At 41.2% G+C, this 18977-nt stretch overlaps 1 protein-coding gene across 1 annotated transcript; it reads left to right on the top strand.

The window, feature by feature from the left end:
• The first annotated feature begins 5596 nt into the window (after nt 1–5596).
• Nucleotides 5597–18019, top strand: LOC108701136 (alpha-N-acetylgalactosaminide alpha-2,6-sialyltransferase 1). Its single transcript, XM_018235379.2, has 9 exons — nt 5597–5810; nt 10346–10592; nt 11528–11696; nt 12427–12598; nt 13074–13218; nt 13775–13878; nt 14815–14904; nt 15097–15196; nt 17272–18019. The coding sequence occupies exons 1-9, from the start codon at nt 5695–5697 to the stop codon at nt 17440–17442; spliced, it is 1314 nt and encodes a 437-aa protein (XP_018090868.1). The 5' UTR covers nt 5597–5694; the 3' UTR covers nt 17443–18019.
• Nucleotides 18020–18977: the final 958 nt, after the last annotated feature.

Here is an 18977-nt window from a genome sequence, read left to right as displayed (position 1 = left end):
GAAGTATGTTTTTTATATTAACCCATTATTGCACATTGCCATGTTAATAGTCTCTGGGAAGGGACTGTGACTGTGAGATAGCAGGTATAGTAGGGAGAGATGGTGTCTATAGTAGCAGTGGGGATAATAGTCTCTGGGAAGGGGCTGTGACTGTGGGATAGCAGGTATAGTAGGGAGAGATGGTGCCTATAGTAGCAGTGGGGATAATAGTCTCTGGGAAGGGGCTGTGACTGTGGGATAGCAGGTATAGTAGGGAGAGATGGTGTCTATAGTAACAGTGGGATAATAGTCTCTGGGAAGGGACTGTGACTGTGGGATAGCAGGTATAGTAGGGAGAGATGGTGCCTATAGTAACAGTGGGATAATAGTCTCTGGAAAGGGACTGAGGCTGTAGGATAGCAGGTATAGTAGGGAGAGATGGTGTCTATAGTAACAGTGGGATAATAGTCTCTGGGAAGGGACTGTGACTGTGGGATAGCAGGTATAGTAGGGAGAGATGGTGCCTATAGTAACAGTGGGGATAATAGTCTCTGGGAAGGGACTGTGACTGTGGGATAGCAGGTATAGTAGGGAGAGATGGTGCCTATAGTAACAGTGGGATAATAGTCTCTGGGAAGGGACTGTGACTGTGGGATAGCAGGTATAGTAGGGATCGATGGTGCCTATAGTAACAGTGGGATAATAGTCTCTGGGAAGGGGCTGTGACTGTGGGATAGCAGGTATAGTAGGGAGAGATGGTGCCTATAGTAACAGTGAGATAATAGTCTCTGGGAAGTGAATGTGACTGTGGGATAGCAGGTATAGTAGGGAGAGATGGTGTCTATAGTAACAGTGGGATAATAGTCTCTGGGAAGGGACTGTGACTGTGGGATAACAGGTATAGTTGAGAGAAATGGTGCCTATAAAGGCAGTAGGAATAACAGACTCTGGAAATGGGACTAACTGTGGGATAGCAGGTATAGTAGGGACTGGGAAAGATACATTCCAAATTAAACGGACCATACTTAGTAGGGCCCAGCCAAATAAGCAGAAGGCTCATGGGCCCACGCCAGGCCCATTTACACCCAAAACATGCTGATGTTCCAACCAAACCTTCATATTACCACAATAAGTCCCATCCTACTTGTGAGACTTACACAAACCTCTGGTCTGCACCTGGTTTCCGAAGTCCCGAATATCTGAAGACCCAATGTCTGCAGATCCAAGGTCCTGAAGATCTGAAGCTCTGAAGTGGAGAAGACCCGAAAGCTGTGAACGGACCCGAAGCAGTGAAAAAAACCCAAGCTACAAAAAGACCAGACATTGAAATCCTGAAGCCACAAAAGGAGCTTAAGCAGAAGCCCCAAAGATGCAAAAACATCCGAAGCTACGAAAGTAGCCAAAGCTGAAGCCCTGAAGCCACAAAAAGACCAGAAGAAAACCAATGAGGACAAGTAAGAAGAACCTAAGGTAAGTTCCACTGAACACCAATGTTTTTTTTATACCTTGTGGAGGGACCCTGGCCACCAATGGGTTTTTTTAACTGATAGTGGGGGGGAGGCTGGCCACCAGTTTTTTTTAACTTTTATGGGGGGTCCTGACCACCAATTTTGTTTTTAACTTGTGGGGGGGGGCTTGACCACCGGTGAAGTTTTTTTACTTTTGTAGGGGGCTTTTTGGTGTGTGGGGTCTAGGATGGGACCTGTGGTGGTGAGTGGGGCCTAGAAATTTTTGTTGAATGGGGCCCCCGTGATTTTTGATGGCAGCCCTGTTGATGATTGTGCCAAGTATATGATTTTGTCCCACTTGCTTGACAAATCTTTGCATCTTTGATTCTGGCAGGCACAATTTTACTGAATTCCTGGCAAGGAAATGGTGCATTTTGGGTAAAAAAGCATGGTCAATTGCATATTATTTTGCACTTTGTATTCGTTTAGTAGATTAGCCCTATAATGTCTAAAGCAAACAAGGCATACCTGCCCAAAAATAGAAAACACTAAACATTGATAACTTTATTTTCTAAGCAGAAATTAATTTTCAGATGACTGTAGCTAGTTGGTCAAAATGACCGGCCACTAGCTTTCTTGCTCAGAATTTTACATTACATTGCTTTAAGGGTTTAAATGTCTTTTATTCATACAGTAGGATGAACTTAATTTATAGATATGCAGCTATAGACTTTCAGGTTCATCTGTACAAGTGCAGCCCAATAGTTAGTAGTAGTTTGACCAAATCCACATTATACCCCGCCCCGCCCCTCAAATACAGTTTTTCTCTCTCTCAGTTGCATCTTTATAATTCACTTTTACTTTCACTGAACTTCCTTGGAACATTACCGTCATGCTATTCACATTCCGTGTTCTTGGTAGTTGACTCGTGCTCATGTGAGTGCCTTGATTTTAAATCGAATGTACTATTTTTAGGCATCTTCTCTTCTCTCCACCTCTCTAATGCACTTGATCTTTTCACATTCGACTGATATTTACCTATATATCGCTGCCCAATAGTAGGCTCTTTCTGGAACATTTCAGTATTTGCATATAATAGTCTAAAATAAAATACATTCTAAGGCACTGGAACAGTAGCCCAGCTAAGAGAAAGAAACCAGACACATAGGAAACTGTATAAATACCTATAGATAGAGAAGCAGGATAAATTTTCAAGGGGGTAAAGGTGCAAAATACAGAACACAGGAGCAAAACACTGCATTTTTTTCTGCCCACTCCAGGAGGAAATGCACCTCGCAAAATGGATTTGGTCCTTTTTCTATATGCAGTGTTGCTTGCAACTACCTGGGCAATGAAAGTGGGACAATTCTCTATGTTAAATATGGTTTTAAACATAAGCAAAGGAATACTGGGCTACACAGACTTGGAAGGTGCAAGGGCCAGAGTCATTGTTATTAATGAAAGTGCACTTTTGTTTTTAATTCTTTCATGTATTTATTTATTTTTCTTTGTCTAATGTCATTTTTATATTGTTCAGTTTTACTTTTATGATCTTTTGTTAGATCTTTATTGCTTTTGGTTTGTCCTTGAAGAGCATCATTTGCTACTGTATCTTTGTGCTTTTACATTAAATTTTTGGAATTTTTGCTGAATAATAATAAACACATTGTAAAAATGAATGGGAGTGCACAGCATTCCAGAACTAAGCCCTTCTTTAGCCCCAAAGAGTTACCAGTGAGAGAAAAGAGTAAAATTATTTGTACTCACAATCCCACTCTATCCCACCTACTAAGGAGCTGGGTCATACTGAAAAACATCATCTACGTGTAAGTACCAATTCAAGCAATGACTTAACAAAAACAGAGTTCTGTTTGCCTTTAGTGCGTAAATATCACATGAACGTCCACATATCTACTTCTAGGGCAGTCACAAGGAACCCGGACTCTAAATGAACTAAATAAGGCGTGCTTATCCTTAACTTTCGTAAATATGCTTTTAAGCCCATTACAAAGGATAGCGTGGAAGTGGAAAATAACAATAATGAGTATATATACAGCAGTATATGAAATCTGACTGTCTCTTCTTAACATGTCAGAGTTTCTAATGCTGTCAGGTTTAGAAACTTCAAGTAACAATTACTTACAAAAGCTGACCTATCAGCAAAAAGCATGACCTATAGGTAACTTTTAATGTAGATTATTATTTTGAAAAGTGTTTTTTTTTAGTGCCAGTATCACTTTGAACTTGTGTATTATAATAAATAAAGTACCCAATATTGTTAGAGGTCCACTCTGAGTTCCAAAAAAAAAAAGGTCATGGAACTCCTCAGTTGACTTATAATATCCCGATATTTTACAATAGGGGGTATTTTATACAGTATATATATATATATATATATATATATATATATATATCTATCTATATCTATATATATCTATATATATCTATATATAGTGAATAAAGTACCCCCTTTTGTAAAATATAAGGATATTATAAGTTACCGAGGAGTTTCATGACCATATAAAAACACGAGGCCGAAGGCCGAGTGTTTTTATACAGGTCAGGAAACTCCGAGGTAACTTCGAATATCCTCATATTTTGCAACTGGGGGTACTTTATTTATTATAATACACAAGTTTCGGCGAGTCATGTGACAGAAATGACATCAGAACTCACCGTTTATAACTGATGACATCAGAACTCACTGTTTATAAGGATATAATTTACAGGATATTCATGGCTTTTGTGTATTATATATATATAGATATAGATATATATATATCAGGATATTATAAGTCAACGAAGAATTTCTATGACCATGTAAGGAGTGCTTTTATACAGGTTATGGAAAGCTAAGGAGACTTCTTATATCCCCAGGGCAGCCATCAGGGGGGGAGAGGAGGGAGAGTTGAAGGGGGCCCTGAGGGTAAGGGGGCCCAGGGTAAGGGGGGCGTAGGGTAAGGGGGCCCAGCCACGCCACACTTTTTTTGATTAGCCGGGCCCCCTGCTTTCTGAGAGCCGCTGACTTCGGGAAGGCAAGGCAGTAGCACAGGGGAGGTATCTTCTGTCGATTACTTCCCCTTATTGGTCACTAAGTTTAAGTCCCGGTTGAGCTGCTCAGGGATTGGATAGCTGAGGCTTGAACTTCTCCTCCAGCTCATCCAATCACTATGCAGCTTTACCAGGACTTGAAAATCTTTGACCAATAAGGGAAGAAAATGCTGTCACTGGAAGAAGATGCAGCCACCTGTGCTCCCCTCCCTTCTGTAGTTGGCAGTTCACTGACAGCAGGTGGGCCACACTAATGAAGTAAATACAACATGGCAGGGCCCCCCTAAAGGTAACCCTTTGTGGTCCCTGTTGTGTGGTGGGGCCCTGGGCACCAATTTTTTTTTAAACTTCTGGGGGGGGGGCAAGTTTTTTACATGGACATTTAAGGGGGACCTGGCCACCAATTGTCTTATAAACATGGGTGGGGGCCTGGCCACCAATTTTTTTCCCCATGTGGGGTCTTAGCCACCAATATTTTTTAAAGAGGGGCCCTGACCACAAATGTTTTTTTAATGGGGGGGCCCTGACCACAAATGTTTTTTTCAATGGGGGGGCCCTGACCACCAATATTTTTTTATTAACATGTAGGAACCATAGCCACCAATGTTTTTTTACTGGGTGGTGGGATGGGGAGGGCGGACCTGTAGGTGGGGCTTATGGTGGGCGTAGCCCAGGGGGTCCAGGAATTTTTATATTATGGGGCCCTGCGATTTCTGATGGCGGCCCTGTATATCTCCATCCTAACAAGGGGTACATTATTTTTTTATACTAATCAAGTTTCAGTGACTCATGTGACCCAAATTGCATCACTAAGCACCGATTATAACTGATGACATCACTAAGCACCATTTATAAGGATTTAATTTACGGGATAATCATGGCTTGTGTATTATTAAGAAATATTTTACTTAAAAGGCTCATCTATAGGACAAATGTACTTCTGGACACCTGCTTGGCACGTAAGGGGTTACACTGCAGAGTTTCATATTCCCTGGGGAAAATGTCTTGTGCTTATTGGTCTAAGTCACTCAGACTAATTACATTTTTCCAAAAACAAACCAACAACAAAAAAGCCTTGTTTATTTTTGCAGATGCATAAGCAGTTTAAACAAAGGCTGGGACTCAGTCTACACCAGTGGCTAAAAAGAAGCTGCCATGCACTCAGGCATTACAGTAACTAACTCTAACATGACCAAGCACTTTTACTCTTTCTAAGATGAGAATCTGTCGTCGAACAATATGCGTCTGCCTGTCAATCCAGGCGATGTTAGTCTTGTCGTTGGTCCTCTTTTTGATACAGAGCCCCAAGCTGATTCCTCTGTTCTCCAAAAGGTAAGTCCTTAGTGCTCATATTGCTGTAGCTACCCAAAACAGTGTGCCATGTTACAGGCGTTTATAGAACTTGCCATTGGTGCTGATTGACCACATAAATATAATTTTAACCCAGGGGATTCCTATCTGCTCCCACTTTGTTGGAGCTGCCACATTACAGGTCATATACAAGCACTAGTGCAGTTGTGGTGGTGCCAATTTCAGTTGTGGAAAAATTCCATTCGTTAAAATTACCTATGTCAAAAGGCATTGCTTGCACTCAGAGGCACCCAATCCTTCCTGCCACCTGTTCTGAATCAAGAGTCGTTGCACCTATTAATGCAGGGGTACCCTGGAGCTACCGCCACTTCAGAACCAGGTTCTAGCTCCAGAGTTCCCACAGCGCCCTGCATCAATCACAATGGCAGTGGTGAATACAGAGCACATATCATTCACATGCCAATTGACACCAACCAGATTTACATTAACATGTGAGCCCAGCTGTTCTTATATTAACACATTTGTCACTACCAATGTCATTTTCACATATAACCGGCTACCTTGCCATCAGTGTACCGTGGGAAATAGCAATACAGTACCTAAGTGCCGATTCCATTCTCCCACAGGGACTATGTACTTTGACCCAGATTTTAAAAGTGAAACTTAAGTTATACTAAGCACCTCCAGATCTACTTCTTTCCTTTACAGGAAAGTTATTTCTGCAGTTGTCAAAGGAGAAGAGTCCATATATCCTACCTCAAGGCATAAAGTCCCCTTTAAGATGTTTTACATTCAAAAATTCCTCTCTCTCTCTCAACAACCCGCATAACACAACCTCAGCCCTTACAGTAGTCCCTCCTTTTGTTTTGCAAGTTTAGCAAAAACCAGTTTCTGTATAAATTCCTTCTTAAAATTTTGCCACATTTGCGTGAGAGTTACAGTATTTTGCCCAAAAAAGCCTTTCCAGAACATGGGCAGTACTTAATGTCAACCAATATAAAGTTTTCACTTTGACTCGTGGTTAAAACACCCCCTGTCCAGAACTAGTATAACCTGACAACAATACTGATGGCAATTAAACCAGATTAGAAATTGCCAGTTATGATACAATAGGAAATCACAGCTCTGTATTTACAGAATCCCTGCTCGTTTTAGTGAGACCGATAGGGGAAATTTTCTTGTTAAACAACGTATAATCCCTGATATATCAAAGAAACTTAGGGTAGCGTGTACGATCCAAAGCCAACTGCATGCAGCCTTAGAAATAAATAAATGCACTGGCTTCTCTAATGATTCTCTTACACTGAGTGTCATAAGCTTTAAGCCAAAATGTTTACAGGGATGTTGACCTTAAAATTAATGGGCTGTCTATCATGCACTGGGTGGGACTGATTTATTAGTACATTAATGCGTATATCTTATTATACAGTTGTTAGATAACATCAATTCTGATGTTTATTTTTGTCAATATGTTTATTTTATTCCTGTTTCTTACATATGTGTGCCTCTGTAGGGGACAGAAGGTACTCCCAACAGTCTCCCCTAATACCCCTCAGTTCCTTTAGTGCTTGTGTACTTCTTTTGGAGTATTTGCAACTCACTGTTGTTGAAGTTATAAACTTGTTCTACTGACAATACCCTCCAATAGGGACCTGCTTTCTAGATTGCATTTAGGATCCCCCTCATAGAACATAACAAGCAGCCTGGCATGTAGCAGGTTTAGTAGAAGCTGGTCTGTCCCTTCATTCTGGTGTAAAGCTACGCCAATGTTTTTATATATCTGTAACCTCCTTATGGACCAAGCCAGTCCAGCCTGAAGGCCAGTTAGGGTGAGTTTTGTGCCGTTGAACTATATCAGGGTGACAGTACCCAAATGTTTCTCTATATCTGTAACCTTGTTATGAGGTGAGGGGGGCCAGCCTAAAGGCCAGTTAGGGTGAGATTTGGGGTGAGTGTTTGTGCCCTGGGTACCCCTGGAACTATAGCAGGATGACTGTTACCCCAATGTTTCTATATATCTGTAACCTTGTTATGAGCTAAGGGGGCCCAGCCTAAACTCCAGTAAGGGTGAGATTTGGGGTGAGTGCTTATTTGTGCCCTGGGTACCCCTGGAACTATAGCAGGGTGACTGTTACCCCAATGTTTCTATATATCTGTAACCTTGTTATGAGCTAAGGGGGCCCAGCCCACAGACCAGTTAGGGTGAGATTTGGGGTGAGTGCTTATTTGTGCCCTGGGTACCCCTGGAAATATAGCAGGGTGACTGTTACCCCAATGTTTCTATATATCTGTAACCTTGTTATGAGCTAAGGGGGCCCAGCCTAAACTCCAGTAAGGGTGAGATTTGGGGTGAGTGCTTATTTGTGCCCTGGGTACCCCTGGAACTATAGCAGGGTGACTGTTACCCCAATGTTTCTATATATCTGTAACCTTGTTATGAGCTAAGGGGGCCCAGCCTGAAGGCCAGTTAGGGTGAGATTTGGGGTGAGTGTTTATTTGTGCCCTGGGTACCTCTGGAACTATAGCAGGGTGACTGTTACCCCAATGTTTCTATATATCTGTAACCTTGTTATGAGCTAAGGGGGCCCAGCCTGAAGGCCAGTTAAGGTGAGATTTGGGGTGAGTGCTTATTTGTACCCTGGGTACCCCTGGAACTATAGCAGGATGACTGTTACCCCAATGTTTCTATATATCTGTAATCTTGTTATGAGCTAAGGGGGGCCAGCCTGAAGGTCAGTTAGGGTAAGATTTGGGGTTAGTATTTATTTGTGCTTTGCATACTAAGGTTTTCTAATTGTGTATTTTTTTACCATTCAGGTCTAATGTAAAATAAGTGTTTATATGAGCTTTTACATATGAAACAAACAAAGTGTGTATACCTTTATAAATTTGTGTTACATTTTTATTTTTTGCTCTTTTTTGTTGATAAAATGTTTTTTTAATATCGATATTTAATTCTGTTGCTGAGTGTCTTTATGCCTGTTTCATACAGGCATAACAAGTAGGGTGGGGAGGGTGCTAGAATTTGTAATAAATAATGATGTTGTTTGTGGATGGCAGAGTTGTACCTCTTTCTTATACATTATCTGCACATTCATCCCAGTTCCGGAACAGCCTCTGGTAATCTGGGTCCGACTATGGATCAGCTATGCGGTGTATGTATTGCAGAGTCACTTTTTTGGAGTCACTTTAATCTGCAGCCACGTATTGAGAAGAACAGTTACATTGAGGGGGGATAGGTGGCATACACCTAAACCATGTCCACTTTCATAGCTTTGCTCAACTTGCACGGTTGCTCAAAAGGAGTATCTCCCTCAGTATTATTTACTTCAGGGAGAAGAGGGGGGCTTGGTGCCATTTAAATTGTGAAAAGCTCAGTTTCTTTTATATATATATATATATATATATATATATATATATATATATATCCACCACAATGACTCCGCACTCGCAGGACTTGCTTGAAAAAGGAAAAAAATCCTTTTATTGTGCATTACAACATTTCAGTCACATATTCATACCTTTTTCATCTTGCTAAAGGTCTGATTCTGTGTCTGAAACATTTATTTTGCACAATAAAAGGATTTTTTACAATTTCAAAGCTAGTCCTGCGAGTGCTGAGTCATTGTTGTGGATGTGTTTACTGAGCTATTACAGGGCACCCAGGCAGTTGGTGGACATTTTTTACGTGTTCCCTCCATTACTATGGTATATCTGAATTCCTTTTTTTTTATTTCTTTTTTTGCAGTTTCATGGGTAGGAACACCTCTAATAAATATTTCATATTCATTTTTCTGAGCTCTGAGATGCGCCTACCCATAAATAATCTGCAGGCTTTACTGCGTATTTCAGTGATTAAAAGCAAAACTGTGGGGGCTCATTTATAAACACTGGGCAAACTTTTACCTGGGTAGTAACCCACAGCATTGCTAATCAGTGATTGTTTTTTATTCAGTCAACTGTTAATAGAAAAGCAAAAATCTGATTGGTTGCCTTGGGCTACTGCCCAGGTGCCAATTTGCCCAGTGTTTATAAATGACTCCCTGTATTGTTCTACTGTTTATAAGAGTTATCTTGCATTTATTTTTCCTTAAACAAAAATAAATTCATGTCAAAATACCCACTGACCCACTGAACCTACTTTTGGTCTCATTAGAGCAGTAGGTCTAAAGTATTATGTTCTGTTGTGTCTTATCCAAATAAAAACATGAGCGCTCCCACTCCTATCTCAATATGTGTAAAACATTCTACACACGCAACAATATATATTTAAAGGAATAAGCAAAACAAAGGAATGTAACATTGTTCAGCACTTTTGCAATTTGCATTAATTTGTTTTATTCTCAATTTCCTGATATTAACAGTTTTCAAACTGAGCATGTAATGAATTTGATACAACAGCGCCACCTGCCAGTTCATTTGAGCAGGTCTTGAGTTGTCGCTCTGCTTAAAACTTACCAGAGAAATGTTAGATGACTCTTCTCTGCTCACTAACTTCATTTTCCAGCCAGAGCATACCTTGATTTACGAGCTGTTGATTCTTCCCCCCAAAACAGGCAAGAAGGATACAGAAGAATTGAGACTACATCAGACCAACTTAACATTAACCTGCCCTCCACAACAAAACATGATGGGGTATCTGAAAAAGGATCAACTGTTTCATTATATCCAAAAAGCACCAAAGCACCAAGCAGCCCCCTCAGTCGCTCCACCACAAGGCCTTTACAGGCAGATGACTTTGCGGCCGAGCCAAAGTGGAGTTTTGATGATGAATATACAATTGACAACTTATCTACAAACACTGTGAGTAATTTAGCCAATGATCTTGTCATGTAAGATTGTATAGATCCAGTAACACCTTTTCACAAATATCCAACTTATACCATATTTACCAAGATATCCAACTTATTCCATATATACTCAAATATCCACCTTATACCAAATATACTCAAATATCCAACTTACCATACAGGCCCGGATTTACATATCCAGTGCCCCTAGACCAGCTCTGCTCGTCACCCCGCACCCCTTCTCTGTCTCCCTCCCCCACTGCCACCCTATACCATATATACTCAGGTATCCAACTTATACCTTGCATAAAAATTACACAACTTTTAACATATATACTCAGGTATCCAACTTATACCATAGAGATTCAATGTTATAATTTAATTGTACCTCTTAATTCAATATCAGATTTTCCCATACAGCCAGATGCAATTAAAAAAACTTATCAGACTGAAGTTCCCATACAGCCAAATGCAAAATTACCTGTGACATACAAAAAAACCTACAATTATGTGTGGTTCACGGGTCGCAGGTAACCTGAAGGGCCCCCTACAGAGGAAGCAGACCCTGCAGTTACAGGATTTGCTTCCTCTGTAGTTACACTACTGATCTTGCCCATACGTTTTTCACGTAATAAAACAAAAAAATATAACAGTGAATACACTCCCCTACATATGCACAATGTGACTGTAACATTCAGATACTGTATATCAACGGTAGGGTTGCCGCTTGGCCAGTATTTTTGCTGCCTGGCCATTAAAAATCATCATTAATAGTGAACAACGGCACCCCTGGGATGTTGATGCAGAAAGTATTCCATATTCAATGAGTCTTAAGACAAAGCTTCTCACTTAACCATATATATATATTTTAATATGAAGAATAAAGTTCCATCCTCTAATATAGGCTCATTTCATCATCTCTTGTATTTGCTTTTTTTTCTTAACCAGAGTTGTCCCAGCTCAGTGAAGTCAAAGGCTCTTAATTCACCTTGGTTATCAGACATTTTCCTTCCCAAAATTATCCTTTTTATGGACAATCGTCATTTCAGCAAGCAAATATGGGATAGACTACAGCACTTTACACCTCCATTTGGGTGGATGGAATTAAATTATACAGGTAGGTTTCCCATTCAGCTATAATGCAGTTCAGTACTACGTCTAATTAATTTGGCCCACCTGGAAACCAGCAAAACTCCCAAATGGACCTAAAACCCAGCCTTAACATGACTTAAAAATCTTTGACTTTGAGCAGGTACAAATTTATGAAAGAAAGCATCCAACAAGAGTCATATGGAGATGTAATAAGAGGCAATGACAAAGATGCATCTGGACTAGAGAGTGCCATTGCAGCTGGGGGGCACTGAGCAGAATTTGGCCCTGTAGGTGACCCAGTAGGAGTGCAATTAATTTGCCCAAAGGGCAAGCCCATATATCAGTACAACCAACCACTTATATTTCTATAGCTTGTTCCCAATTTAATTCCCCACTTCCCAATTTATAAGAAGAAAGAGCAAAAACAGTCGGAATAGATGAGAGTATGTAAAGTGAAGAGACTAGGAGAAAATGTTGCTGAGGATAGGAGGAAAAATAGTGTGGAGAGTAGGTCTGTGGTGTATGGATTTCTAGCAGGTCCCAACGCCCTAGTCCACCAAGGCCAGGAAGTCAATAAAAAGTTATCTTCTGTATGAATAAAGGGATTCTGCATTCAATATTAAAAATGTGTAGGCATAAAATGAATGTTGTCCTGTCAAAATAAATGTTTTGTATTCCCAGAACTGATTTTGTCATAAGTTAAATGTTTTTGGTTCTGTGAAATATTCTAATAACAAAACCCATCATCTTTTTAGTTGTTAAGGAAGTGGTTTCGTCTCTCCCTCCTTTGCTTGAACAGCAGATCCTTTACTCTGAAAAAAAGCCAGGAGGCCACCAGTGTATCAGCTGTGCAGTAGTGGGAAATGGAGGAATCCTGAATGGATCAGGTGTTGGCCAAGAGATTGACTCTCATGATTATGTGTTTCGGTAGGTCCTAAAACATTAATTGGGCGTGGGTCTATTTTTAAAGCTATTGCCCTCATTTATCAAAAAGGGGATAAGGTGCAAAAGCCACAAAAATGTGTCCATCAATTTGTGCATATAGAGGGGGCAGGTCTAGGTTGCACATTTTAAAGGGCATGCATCTTAGGGTAGTGGGAAGTACTTTAATACACAGATCCCTTGCTCCAATGTAGGGTTGCTAACCATCTGGTAAAACACCAGCCAAGGCCAGTTCTACAAATTTATAATACTGCAATTTGTTGTATTCCTGGCAGATTCACCCTAAATCTAGCTCCATCTTACCTATTCTCAGCAGGGATGGTCCAGAATGCACAGCAAGACCACCCCTGTGTCGTTGATCTATTTGGGTCACTGGCCCTCCCATTTACATCATCATAATTTTGCACCTGCCTATTCCCCACCCAAATGCTCAATGTTCTCATTACTTGTTCCCCCTCAGAGTGAATGGGGCAGTAATCAACGGATTTGAGAATGACGTTGGCACCCGCACTTCATTTTATGGATTTTCTGCCTACACCATGCTTGCCTCTTTGAAGAATCCTGACCTAAATAAAAGAGGCTTCTCCAAACTTCCCAAGCACAATGTGAGTGGGTGAAACTTGGCTGGATACGTTGATCTTTTATGTCATCTTTGGGGGTCAGTTACTAACCCAGAAGGGTTGCTATTTTACCCCTTTAATACCGGCAACATCCTGCATGGCTAATTAGCAATTACTTCAAATGCATGCTGCAGGCTGAACTGATTTACTGTATGTACAGTATGCATCTAAATGTATTGCTAACTAACCATATTATGTGGCTATTATTAAAGGTGTGAGGTGACAATCCTAGGCACCAGCATAGCAACTCATAGCAACTTATCAGAAACTTATCAGAAATCAGCATTGACCAGTCTTAATCAGAAATTTTATTTCACAGCCCTTAGAGTTGTAAGTCCATTATAATGGACATAGAACATACTGTTAGTGGTGCCATCTTGGATGTGGCACTCGATTAAGGAAATGGCAAGGACACCTTCTTGTGTGAAGCAGTCTAAAGTAGAACTCACATTGTCATGAAATCCAAATAATATGGCTTTCCGTTTTCTATAATCCAAGGGGGCAAGGTGCAAAACACAGCCAATGCCTATATGTTTTCCAGGAGACAAGGTACATCCTAATCCCAGAGGCACGTAGAGACTATGCATGGTTAGATGCTGTACAGAAGAATAAAGAGATCAGCAAGGGAACACTTGAACATTACAGGTAAAGGTCTTAAATGGAGATTGGTTCCTTTGGAAACTGCAGCCCAAACAGGTTACATTAATTAGCCACACCCAACCTTCCCTCTCGCCACACAATTTGGATCCCTGCACAACCTCTGTAATACATATATTATGCTAGTGTTTAAATGGTTTAGTCTTTTTGTTGAAAGAGTAATAAATTCTTATTAGTTTTATGGCACAAAAGTGGAACTCCACCCAAAGCATTTTAAATAAATGTATAGCTTTAAAGAGGATTTTAAAGAGGATTTTAAAGAGGATTTTAAAGAGGATTTTAAAGAGGATTTTAAAGAGGATATTTTTAGAGGGGGTCAGTGACCCTCTTTTGAAAGCTAGAAAAAGTCAGGAGAAGAAGGCAAATAATTCATAAACTATAAAAAAAAATAAACAATGAAGACTAATTGGAAAGTTGCTTAGAATTGGCCATTCTGTAACATACTAAAAGTTAACCTGAAGGTGAACCATCTCTTTAACGGTGCTTAGTGATGTCATTAGTTATAATCGGTTCCAAAGTAATCAGGGCCGGATTCGGATCTCGCGGATCAGATCGCAAGGTCCTAGCGCCCGCCGTCTGCACGATCGCACAAGCCGGAGCACTGGGGAGCTGTGCCTCAGGAAGTGGTAGGGCGGCATGCCGCCCTAGGCCCAGGCCTTTGTAGCCTCGCCACAAATCTGGGCCTGATAGTAATGCAATTCCTGTCACTTGACTGACTGAAACTTACATATTATAACAAATAATGTACCCCCTGTTAAAAATATGAATATGTTGAAAGCCACTTTAGAATTCCATGACCTGTGTATTCGACCTACGGTTTTGTGGTTACGGGACTCCTGGGTGACTTCTAATATCCTTATATTATACAGTTGGGGCACATTCTACCTGTTTTTTATTTTTGCATTTTTCTTTGTCCACCACCAGGAAACGCCCCCGCGATGATTTTGGAGATTCCTTCGACCCAAAGAAGCTACTGGTTGCTCATCCGGATTTTATGAGATATCTAAAAAACAGGTTAGAGACAGTTCCTTGAATAGGCCAAGTAATCAGTAGCTATGACCGACAACATGTCCAGGTATCTGAAGCATTCACATAATGGAGGTTATTAGGGGGTTGCTGCAAATTTGCCATATTTACATAACATAGAGTTTGATAACTAATAGGATAAGTAACCCCAGATATAAATGTGTGTTTTATGTCTTCCAGGTTTGCACGAGGAAACGTCCTAAATTCGAAAAATTGGATGTTATACAGGCCAAGTACAGGCGCACTGCTAATGCTAACTGCTCTCCATCTGTGTGACACGGTAGGGAGGAATGAAATTAATGCATCTTAATTAGACGTACCTTTAATTGTTGAACTAATTGGTGAATATACCTTCAATTGGTGAACTAACTGGTGAATGTACCTTTAATTAGTGAACTAACTGGTGAATGTACCTTTAATTGGTGTAGGTTATAAAATGTAAGATTTTGAGACTACATAGGCCAAAATTAATTTATTGGAGGATAGATGAAATGACAAACATTTCAGGGACGTCCCACCCCCCTTTCTTAATGTCCGTGCATCAGTGCACAAATAGCAGCCATTGATATAGACAAGTCGCAGCACCTCTCCAGCACTAAAGTCACATCTCGCAAGGTCATGTCTCTATAGGTGATATTCTGGGAGTAACAGTCATCCTAGTAAACTGAAATCTAAACAAGTTACTAGTTACCACACGCATGTAATACTCACCAGTATGGTCGGAGCTGAAAGTTAGATCTGCATTTACCAGTATATCTATAGAAACCAGTTCTGTTCTCTCATTCAAGCCATTCAGGAACATTGTAGCTAAAGGCCATCTTGCATCACTGTAGACATAACCTTTCTCTAAGGCCTCCCTGTACCACTCTCTTCACCTCTTGATAAGTGAATCATTGTGTCCAGACTCCCTAAAATATCTGGCTACAGGGTTGCCCCAATACAAGTCCAGCTGGGTCTAAAAACCTGGGTTTCACGTCCGGTATCCCACAACTCAGAACAGATGGCAAGGTTCCGGTCACGGCTCGCGCTTCTGCCTATAACAGTCGCCTTTCATGTCGGAAGGAGCCCTTTGCTACTCAGATGCCGCCAGGACTTAAAGTGTGAGAACCACGGCAAGAGCGGCAGGAGGAACAGGGTTACAGCAAAGTCCAGGGTCAATAATCAATCCAACAGCAGATACAGAATCAGGATCCGGAAGAGTAGTCAGTAAACAGGCAATGGTCGGCTCAGGTAGCAGACAGGAATCAGGGCCTGGCCAAGGTATTTTGGCATCCTAGGCAAGGGCATCAATCAGTGCCCCCTCCATCCTTACCATTCATATGCCCCCTGTACCTGTGCCAGCACCTATCATATTGCCCCCATTTGTATCTGTGTCAGCACCTATCATATTGCCCCCATTTTTACTTGTGCCAACGGCAGTCAATCCCTCAGGGTAGCCCCAAACCCACAATCTGTGTCTGTGCCAGCAGAAGCCAAAAATCCATCATATTGTTACCCCCAATTTGTACCTATGCCAGTGGCAGCCAAAAAAACCCATCATATTGACCTTAACTTCTGTTACCTGTGCCAGCAGCCACCATATTGCCCCATGTACCTGAGCCAACAGCAGCCAATCCCTCATATTGCCCCCAATTGGCAGCAGCCAAAAATCCATCATATTGCCCCTAATCATCTGTTTACCTGTTCAAGCAGCAGCCCAGATATTGCCCACAAATCTGAACCTGCGCCAGCAGCTGCCAATAGGGAGGGTCCCGCAGTATGAATCACGGGCAAGAGGGTGTTGAAACAGGGTATTTGAAATTGAAAAACTATTAAAGGCCAAGCAAAAGAGTATTGTATTGTAAAAGTGCCCCCCCCCCGATTGCGCCCTAGGCAGACGCCTACTCTGCCTACCCCTAGTTCCGGCCCTGACAGGAATGGTTAAGGCAAGGAACAGTAAATCAATCCAGAATAGCACCCAGGAACTATCTAACAATAGACCTACGTTGGGTGATGAGAATTAGGCACAGCGAAAATAAAAAGACGTGCACTCCAAAACCTGAACACATGCAGGAATGAGCGCGGCACTTTAAGGAAGATGCGGGAATCCCCGCACGGAACGCAGTGAGCAGCCTCGCCGCCCCATTAGACCATCAGGTCTCCTTACACTTTCTTATATCAATAGCTAGTATATTGACTGAACCAGACTTAGGCCCATTGAAACCAAACTTTCAAAACACTTTACAAATGTATGCAAAGCATATGGCTGACACAGGATCACCTAGGTTTTACAGAGAGAGGAATGTTATATACAACAGTAGCGAACTGTTGCTTCTCCTTACATGAGCCACCTATCATGCTTTTTTTCTCTTAAAGGTCAGCGCTTATGGTTTTATGACAGAAGATTACAATAACTATTCTGATCACTATTATGACCTAAAATATACACCTATCAAGTTTTACGCTAACCACGACCTCCGCCTAGAGAGAGACTTGTGGCGTCGCCTGCACGAGGAGAACATTATCAAACTCTACCAGCGGACATAGAAAGGAAATTTTGTGTGAAAATAGGTGTAGCTGCTTTTCTGGTCACGTGGGACCTGTTCAATTAGGAGCCGACATTAAATGGGAGAACTGAAAACATTTTGAGTGGGTATAAAATCTTGAGAAGAAAGAAGGAAAGAAAGAGACTTTACAGAGGTGTTAGAAGATGTACATTTTTATTGTGTATGTTGTGGCCAAATAGTAATCCCCCCCCCCCATTTTGTGCTGAACATACTGTTTTGCCTATTACTTCCTGTTATGCAGAGTCACTGTTTGCATAAGAGAAACTGATCAAGGAAATTTCCAGCCCAACATTAAGGCCATGCTGCAGTTTAGGGAATGGGGAGGGGGTTGTTCATACAGAGCTCATTACTCCCCTTGGCACAAATCCTTATTTTATTTATTATTTTGCTATTATAATGCCCCTATGGAAAACTGTTTTGTTTCTCACTTGACTCAATCCCCCCACCCCTATAAACAGGTTATACTTATTAAAGGAATGGTTCATTGTAAATATAAAAACTGGTTAGATAAATGCAAAATGAATTTGCATTTTTTCTAATATATTTAGTTAGTCAAAAATGTAATGTATAAAGGCTGGAGTCACTGAATGTCTAACATAATAGCCAGAACGATACTTCCTGCTTTTTCAGCTCTCTAACTCTGAGTTAGACCAGGGCCAGATTTATAAACTGTGCGCCCATAGGCCACCCAACCAGCTTTGCACCCCGCTCCACTCACACCCGACCCTCTCCTCCCTGCACCAGCTCTCGACCTGCTCCCCCATACCTGACTCGCTCCTCTCGTGCAGCCCCGCTGCTCACCTCCATCGCTAGTTCCATGTTTTACCAGCGCTGGGGACTAGATGGGGGTGACAGATTCAAACTGCTAAATCTCCCGCTCAGTCCCAAGTTCAAATGCTGCCAGCAAGTGACATGCCGCCCCCCGCTCTCTGTCGTCCTAGACCTAGGCCTTTGTGGCCTGCCCACAAATCTGGGCCTGTATGGGGCATAACTGTTCATTGAGTTTGCTTTTGACCCTTAGAATGCAGCTCAAAAGCAAACCCTGCAAGTCACTGATTGTTTACTGCCTGGTAACCAATCAGTGGAAACCAAGAGAGCTGCAAAGCAGGAAGTAGTGTTCTGGCTATAATGTTAGACATCCAGTCACTCGAGCCTTTATACATTACATTTTTGGCTAACTAACTATATATTAAAAACATTTTTCGTTTTATTTATCTATTCACCCAGTTTTTATTTTTTACACCAAACAATTCCTTTAAAAATTCGAATTAACAGGTAGAATGCATTTTCAACACAACTCCTATTTATTGTACAATTTTTTAAAGATGTTGTATACTGCAACCTTAAGTATATATTTTTTATTGTGGATTTCTTCATTGCTTATTTTCCACTCCCCCTTTTCCCATCCTCCATACAGGACAATCTAGCCTAGAAGTTGCTAAGTGATCTCCCAAAGAACAGCGTTCAGTTTAGTTGGAAAGGAATGTCCCATTTCATTAGCCCTGCTGGGGTAGA

The sequence above is a fragment of the Xenopus laevis genome, chromosome 9_10L, assembly GCF_017654675.1.
Source record: "Xenopus laevis strain J_2021 chromosome 9_10L, Xenopus_laevis_v10.1, whole genome shotgun sequence".
In the NCBI taxonomy this organism is placed as follows: domain Eukaryota; kingdom Metazoa; phylum Chordata; class Amphibia; order Anura; family Pipidae; genus Xenopus; species Xenopus laevis.
The sequence above is the reverse complement of the archived record's forward strand: the minus strand, read 5'-3'. Positions and strand labels throughout refer to the sequence as shown.

Excerpts from the sequence above, each read along its gene's own strand:
- LOC108701136 (XM_018235379.2), top strand. The coding sequence starts at position 5,695 with ATGAGAATCTGTCGTCGAACAATATGCGTCTGCCTGTCAATCCAGGCG. Across the intron at positions 13,219-13,774 it reads CCAAACTTCCCAAGCACAAT|GAGACAAGGTACATCCTAAT; the intron begins GTGAGTGGGTGA and ends TATGTTTTCCAG. Across the intron at positions 14,905-15,096 it reads ATGAGATATCTAAAAAACAG|GTTTGCACGAGGAAACGTCC; the intron begins GTTAGAGACAGT and ends TATGTCTTCCAG.